This window comes from Ornithorhynchus anatinus, chromosome 8 (genome assembly GCF_004115215.2).
Source record: "Ornithorhynchus anatinus isolate Pmale09 chromosome 8, mOrnAna1.pri.v4, whole genome shotgun sequence".
Taxonomy (NCBI): Eukaryota; Metazoa; Chordata; class Mammalia; order Monotremata; family Ornithorhynchidae; genus Ornithorhynchus; species Ornithorhynchus anatinus.
Window position 1 is genome coordinate 34440743 of NC_041735.1, and position 7664 is coordinate 34448406.

General features: G+C 46.3%; 1 protein-coding gene across 1 annotated transcript; it reads left to right on the forward strand.

The window, feature by feature from the left end:
* Nucleotides 1-784: 784 nt before the first annotated feature.
* LOC100080932 (H-2 class I histocompatibility antigen, Q10 alpha chain-like) lies at nt 785-2839 on the forward strand. The gene has a single exon (XM_039912900.1). The coding sequence runs from the start codon at nt 962-964 to the stop codon at nt 2171-2173; it is 1212 nt and encodes a 403-aa protein (XP_039768834.1). The 5' UTR covers nt 785-961; the 3' UTR covers nt 2174-2839.
* Nucleotides 2840-7664: the final 4825 nt, after the last annotated feature.

The following is a 7664-nucleotide window of genomic DNA, read 5'->3' on the forward strand; positions in this document are numbered from 1 at the left end:
GGGAAAATCCTGAGGGGATGCATGGACTAAAGGTTGATCAGTTTTAATTGAATAATTAAGGATGACATTTGCTAAGCACTATGTGCCTGGCACTCTTTTAAGCACTGGGGTGGATATAAGCAAATCGGGTTGGATGCAATCCCTGCTCCACATGGGGCTCACAGTTTTAAGTCCCATTTTACAGCTGAGGTAACTGAGGCCCAAAGAAGTGAAGTGACTCGTCCAAAGTCACACACCTGAGCCAGGATTAGATGGGGAAGGTGAAGCAAAATCAGATTGAGAAGGGGAAAGGAATGGAATAAGTGGTCCCTTGTTGCACTGGCTTTGCCAACCACAAGAGAGAAAACCAGAACAGACTCCTAGGTCCGTATTCTATCTACTAGGCCACGTTGCTTCTCAATTGATGAATTAATTAGTGAGCCTGGTTCTTTTGCCTCTCTGATGCTGAAGTACTCACGATCAGTGCCAGGTTGCCCTGACCAGCTAATTGCCAACTGGTATTTTATTTGTTATATGCCACTAGGATGCAAGGAGTTTCCCTCTTGAATAGCAGCTAGAAATAGGGAGCAGGAAGTCTGACTTTACTGTCAGAGTGAAATAGAATGTAAGTGGTTCAGTCAGAGGAATTTAAAATGGTGTCTCTGTCATTTTGACACTAACTAGAGGAAGCAGAGGAGGGAGCTGCAGAAAGTGGCACGGGCAGATGGACTGGCAAAGAGAGGGGAAACCACCGACCCAGTCACTTCCTCTCTCCAGTGTTCAATTTCACTTTCTGTTTAGTTGGAGTGAGCTCTGCCTGGTAACCAGTGGACTAAGGTATCTCACTGGAAGTTTGGGGAGCTGCAAGGACCAATTCTGACAAGTGTTTCCGCTCCAAACGCAATTCCAGAACGGAGCTGAGAGACCAACCGGCGAGACCCTCTCTGTCTCCAGAGGTATTGTGATTGCAGATGAGGGGGCTATGGGGGAACCCCCCAATTACCTCTTGCTATTGATCCTGGAGTCATTGGCTTTCCATGAGAGCCAGGCTGTATCCCCATGGGGTCTCCCCGTTTGGGAAGACCAGCCGAGCTCACAGTTTCAGCCTGCAATGGAAGAATTGGCAGCCTCAGCTCAGGCGCCTAGTTACTGGTCAGAAGGCTCTCAGTCTCTGCACTATTTCTTCTTGACGATGTCCAGTTCCAGCCTGGAAGTGCCCAACTTTGTGTCCGTGGGGTACGTGAACGATGAGCTCTTCATTTGGTACGACAGTAGGACCCATCTGGCAGAGGCCCGGGCCCCTTGGATGTCAGCGATGAAGGCTGAGTATTGGGAGCGGGAGAATCAAAACCAGAGGGCCTGGGAAAAAGTGCAGAGAGCAGAGATCCAGGCCATCATGAGAAACCTCAATCACAGTGGGGGGAGTCACAGCATTCAGAGGATGTTCGGCTGTGAGATCCACGAGGACAACAGCACCAGTGTATTCTGGCATTTTGGTTATGACGGGGAAGATCACCTGACCCTGGATCTGGACACACTCACCTGGATCAGTGCTAACCCCTTAGCCCAGGACACCAAGAAGTGGAGCGAGCAAGAGGTCTGCTATGCCCAGTATAACAAGGCCTACCTGCAGGGGCTGTGTCTCACCTCTCTCCTCCGATACCTGGAGTTGGGCCGAGGACGCTTGAATCGAAAAGTGCCCCCTGTGGTACGAGTGACACGTCACCTGGCCCACAACGGGGAGCCTATGTTGAGGTGCTGGGCCCATGGCTTCTACCCGCGGGACATCCGGCTCAGCTGGTGGTGGGACGGACAGGAGCTGACCCAGGAGACGGAGCATGTGGGGAGCCGGCCCGGAGGGGATGGGACCTACCAGAGCTGGGGGGCTGTGGAGGTCCCCTCTGGGGAGGAGCACAGATATACCTGCCGGGTGGAACACCTGGGGCTGGAGCGGCCCCTCACCGTCACCTGGGAGCCGCCAATTGACCCCAGCCCAATCTTCACTGGTGCCGTCGTTGTCCTGGCCCTCTCCATCGTGGCTGCCGTGACCTGGATGAGGAGGAAGAGGAGGAAAAGGCCAGTCTCAGGGGATCCCGTGGGAGAAGGCGAGGGCCACGAGAGAGGGGCCTTCCTAGAGACATGTGCCACCCCCACTGAACCAATGCAACCAACGCCAGGCCCTCCTGCGTGCTAGGGGGGAGACCTGGGTGGCGACCAAGTCCTGCCCTCTTCTGTTCTCTGTTCTGCCCCTGCTGCACCCTCTACTTCTCGGAACTCTGTTCCTTCCCAGTACTTTTCACTTTTTTTAATGTCTGTCTCCCCGGCTAGATTGTAAGCTCCTTAAGAGCAAGGATATGTCTGCTTATGCTATTGGACTCACAAGTGCTCAACAGATCTTTTTGCTCAACGATTATCATGCAGATTGAGCCCCCTTGGCAGCACTTGGAAGAACACCCGTCGTTCACTTAGCTGCACACTGAACTGATTTCAAAGCAGTCCCTTGTGATACGATGTCACAGGGGTGCGATTTGCATGTGGTTGATCCCCGAGGTTGTCTGGGGCCCTATCAAGACTACCAACCTCAAGGCGAAGGGGTTCAATTAGTTACCTTCCTACATGGTGCCTCCCCGTCTTCCACTGCCACTTGCCTCCTGAGTTACCTTGAGCAAGTCACTGAACTTCTCTGGGCCTCGGTTTCCTCATTTCTAAGATGGAGATAAGATTCTGGTTCTCCTTCCCACTTGGACTGTAAGCCCCATATAAAACTGTCTGATCTGCCTATATTATGTCAATTACACCACTTAGACTGTAAGCCCGTCAAAGGGCAGGGACTGTCTCTATCTGTTACCGATTTGTACATTCCAAGCGCTTATTACAGTGCTCTGCACATAGTAAGTGCTCAATAAATACTATTGAATAACCAGATGAGAATTGTGAAGGAAAATGAAAAGGTAATCTGATTCTGTCACCATCCTGCTTCCACTACTTTCTCATCCCCTTTTCATATTCTTTTGTGTGTGAAGATCATGATTGGCCAATTACCAAAGAGTTACATGTGAGAAAATTAGAGAAATGCCTTGAAAAGTTTCTGTAGTTCAAGTTAAGGTACCTATACGTCACCCCGAGTGAGAACTATGCTTTCTAACTTTCCTTTCATCAACTTTTTAATTTCTCTCTTTATTTTTTTGTCTCCCTTATTATTGTGCATCCATGTTTTCCTCAGTAACACTTCATTATTATTATTATTATATTTGTTAAACCCTTATTATGTGTCAAGCACTGTTCTAAGAGCTGGGGTAAATAAGAGTTAATCAAGTTAGACACAGTGCCTGTGCCACAGGGGGCTCACAGTCTAAGTAGAGGGGAGAACAGATGCTGAATCTCCATTTTGCAGATGAGGAAACTGAGGCATAGAAAAGTTAAGTGACTATCCTAAGGTCAGACAGCAGACAACCGGAAGAGCCTGGGTCAGAACCCAGGTCCTCTGACTCCCAGGCCCAGATTCTTTCCACTGGGACATGCTGCTTCACCTTATTTTTTTCTAAATTTAGTTAGTATTATTTATGACATCTATTAAGTGCTTGCGATGAACAAGACACAGGAGTAGGCACCAGGGAAACGTTCCAGGACAATGATTCAGTCCACATGGGTCTCACAACCTGAAAGTGGGGAATGGATGAAGTGAAAGAATCACCTGGACAAATACAGCCAAAACAAATAAAAACACCAACGCCACCAATGAGAAAAACAGTCCTATAACCAAAGGAAGGAACAGTCAATCAATCAATCATATTTGCTATGCATTTACTGTGTGCAGAGCACTGTTCTAAGCGCTTGGGAGAGTACAGTAAAAGAGATGCTAGACATGTGTCCCAAGGTGACCCTGGGGTACCGACCATCTCAAGGTCAAATGCTATCTCGTGACCTCCTGAGCCAGAAGGTGGAACTCGGAAGTCAGGGTGGGAGACCGCCCCCACACCCGAAACTGCCAGATTGACAGCCCAAGCTGGGAATACAGAAGGTGCCCCTCGCCCCCGTGCCAATCAAATTAGGAATGGAGGAGGGTGGGAGGGCGGAGATTGGATAAACTGAAGCCGGAAGCTGGAATGGCCTAAGGGCACAGGTGATAAACACCTGCCGCCTCTAACCTTCCGTGCAGAGGAACGGGACTCTCAGCGGCCGGCTGCAGGTCGCCTCTGTCCAGAGCGTGAGAAGGCCGCTCTGCCTACACCAAGTGAGGAGCCGTGGGATGGGTGAGTGTCCTGTACTGCTGAGCACTCGTGGGGTTGGAAGCCAGACGCTTCACCGTGGCTATGGAACGTTTAAATGGATTTGATGTCTAAGTGGGTGCCTCCCCAGGGGAGCGTGAATATGGTGGGAGCTAGCCGTCTCATCGAGTGCGAGTAGCACATAAGTGGATTTGATGCCTAAGTGGGTGCCTCCCCAGTGAGACGTGAATATGGTGGGAGCTAGCCGTCTCACCGAGTGCCAGTAACATTAAGTGGGTAATGCATAACTGGGTTTAATGGATAAGTGTATGTAACACATAAGTGTATCTAACTCATTAGTGTTTAATGCATAAGTGTATTTAACGCAAAGGTGGATTCCTCCTGGGTGGGGCGAGCACATGGCGGGAGCCAGCCGCCTCAACACGCTGTGAGTAAATCATAAGTGGGTTCAGGTGTCCGGCCACATGCAAATAACATATCAGTGTATTCCTCCCGTTAGGGAAACTTTAACACCATATTTCTCCCAAAAAGAAAGGCTGATTTGTCATATCTAAACAATTAATTCAATTCTCCCCATGGAATAAATTCTATACAAAACTCAGGTTTTCCATCCCCGGCCTCTCTCTCTCTCGCCGTGCCGATTCCGAAAGAACCTGTCCGCACCCACGGGTGACATGTCCCTTCCTTCAGGGAGCTTACAGTCTAGAGATTTCAGTCCTCTACTCTCAGTTCCAATGTCACAATGTCCCCACATTCCCAAATTGGGAAGAAAGGTCTTCCCTTGGACATTGGGGGGGGTGAGGGGAGGAGAGAGGAGGGAGAGGAGGAAGGTTTTGAATGGGGACCTTTCACGTGTGAGGTGACCACTAACAATAATAATAATTATGGTATGTGTTAAGCACTTACTCTGTGCCAAGTACTGTTTTAAGAGCTAAGGAAGATGCAAGTTAATCGGGTTGGACACAGCCCCTGTCCCACATGGGACTCACACTTTTAATCCCCATTTTACAGATGAAGGAACTGAGGCCCAGAGAAGTTAAGTGACTTGCCCAACCAAAGTCACACAACGGACATGTGGTGGAGCTGGGATTAGAACCCCTGACCTTCTGATTCCCAGACCCCTGCTCTACCCGCTAGGCCATGCTACTTCTCCACTACACTAAAGAAACCTAATGTTTGGGACAAGGGGACACTCCAGCCTGTCTAATAGAACCCGTCTGGATAAGGCCTGATTGTGTTTGTCATTTCTTCCTGGAGACAAAAAGCGGCATCTCCTTGAAGCCACACAGTGATATGGGAAGTGTTTAAATCAAACAATCAATAATATTTAGTGATTTTTCTCTCTGTGTAGAGCACTATACTAAGCATTTGGGAGGGTACAATAGAGTTAGTAGGCACAGACCTTGCCTTCGAGGAGCTAAAAATTAGCAGGGGAAAGAGACACTCAAATTAATTTCAAGTAGGGGGGAGCAACAAAGTTTAAACATAAAGATATATATCTTTATATATATAATTATTTTTAAATAATATGAGTTATTATAGACATAACATATCTATATATAACTGTTGGGTGATGGCAGGGACATGAATACTCAAAGTCAGTCAGTTGTATTTATCGAGTGCTTACCATTTGCAGAACACTGTACTAAGCGCTTGGGGGAGGACAAACAATAGCAGAATCAGCAGAAACATTCCCTGCCCACAGTAAGCTTCCACTCTAGAGATGAGCTTCTAGTATATTCAAGCTGTGTGGAATTACTGAAGTGAATGTAGGAGGAGGGAAGACCATCTACTTAGAAAGCAATAAAAGAAGGACTTCATTGACTGGGTTTACATGAGTAAAATCGATCAATGAATAATATTTATTGAAGATTTATTCTGTGCAGAATACTGGTCAAAGTACTAAGAAGAGTACAGGACAATAGAATTGGCAAACACGATCGCTGGCCTCAAGGATCTTACAGTGTAGATGAGTATTTCGAAGAGAGAAATTGGAAATATCTTTTTGGTCATGTTTATATTTAGGGCAAGCCTAATATCAGATGGAAATTTCAGCAAGACCATCACACTGTATTTGGAATTTGAATTTTTTAGTAACCCCTGCATTCTCTGTGGGCCTCCTCAGCTCAGTTTGTTTGCTGAGATTCTTCACTGTTTTTAAATAATCAGTAAAACCTCAGCAGAGAAGATCTTGCCAATTGCTCCAGGCCTGGCTTGTGGAAATAACATTTAGGAAGAAAGTAATATTGGTGTATCAGCATTTGGGATCTTTGGACTTTCATACTGTTTACATTTCATCTCTTCCTTCTCTAGCACTATTATCCCTACTATATTTTAATACGGCCACCTCCATCTCTCCAATTATAATAGTCTTCCTTTTAGGTCTTTACATAATAGCTACAAGGTTTACTGGGTCAAAGTTTACCTCCCTTTCCTTCCCCTTCGACCTTTTAAGTATTATGACCTGTAGGAAAGCTCATTTCGATTAAGCATTAGACAGTCATTCAACCAATGGTAATTACTGAACACTTACTATATACAGAACACTGTACTAAGTGCTTGGGAGACTACAATATAACAGAATTAGCAGACATCCCCACCCATATGAAAAAATCTAGTATTTTAACTCAAGGGTGCCTTTTTCTTGAAGTGGATGTGAACAAAAACCTTTAGAAATTTAAACATTGACATAATGACAAAAATAAAAGCATCCAATTCAAAATCTTTTTTGGCCCCCAAAAACAATGCACCTGAAAGAGTCTGTTTTTCACCCGATCTGCTCCATGTCTGCTACTGACATGGCACTGAGCGTTTCTGTGTTTAGCATTTTCATTTGCTTATTTTATTTTTAGTTGACATTAATTAAGCACAGGATGGGCTTACAGATGGAGAAGCAGCATGGCATGATGGATAGGACCTGAGCCTGGAAGTCAGAAGGTCATGGGTTCTAATCTTGGCTCTGCCACTTCTCTGCTGTGTGACCCTGGGCTCGTCACTTCTCTGTACCTCATTTACCTCATCTGTAAAATGGAGATTGAAACTGTGATCTCTATGTGGGGCAGGTACTATGCCCTCCCCGATTTTCTTGTATCCAGCCCAGCGCTTAATATTGTGCCCAGTACATAATAGGTGCTTAACAAATACCATAATTATTATTTTTATGGAGCTATTTAAATACCCCTGAAGAGATTTGGGTCCCTGAGAGAATGGAGCCACATAATTGCCTTATTTAGATCCCTGTATGCCCCTGAACCCTTTAAACACACTGGAAGCAGGGACTGGGTTAAGAAAACTGCTCTTTCACGTTTTAATGAAAGTTTAAATCACTAATGTAATGGTAACAAATGCCAGGCAGAGCAGTTGTGTATCCAGCTAATTATCATAATAAACTTCTCTGATGACTCCAGCTCTATTCATATGGAGCTTGACAGATTGAGTTAATACAAGTGTGCCTAG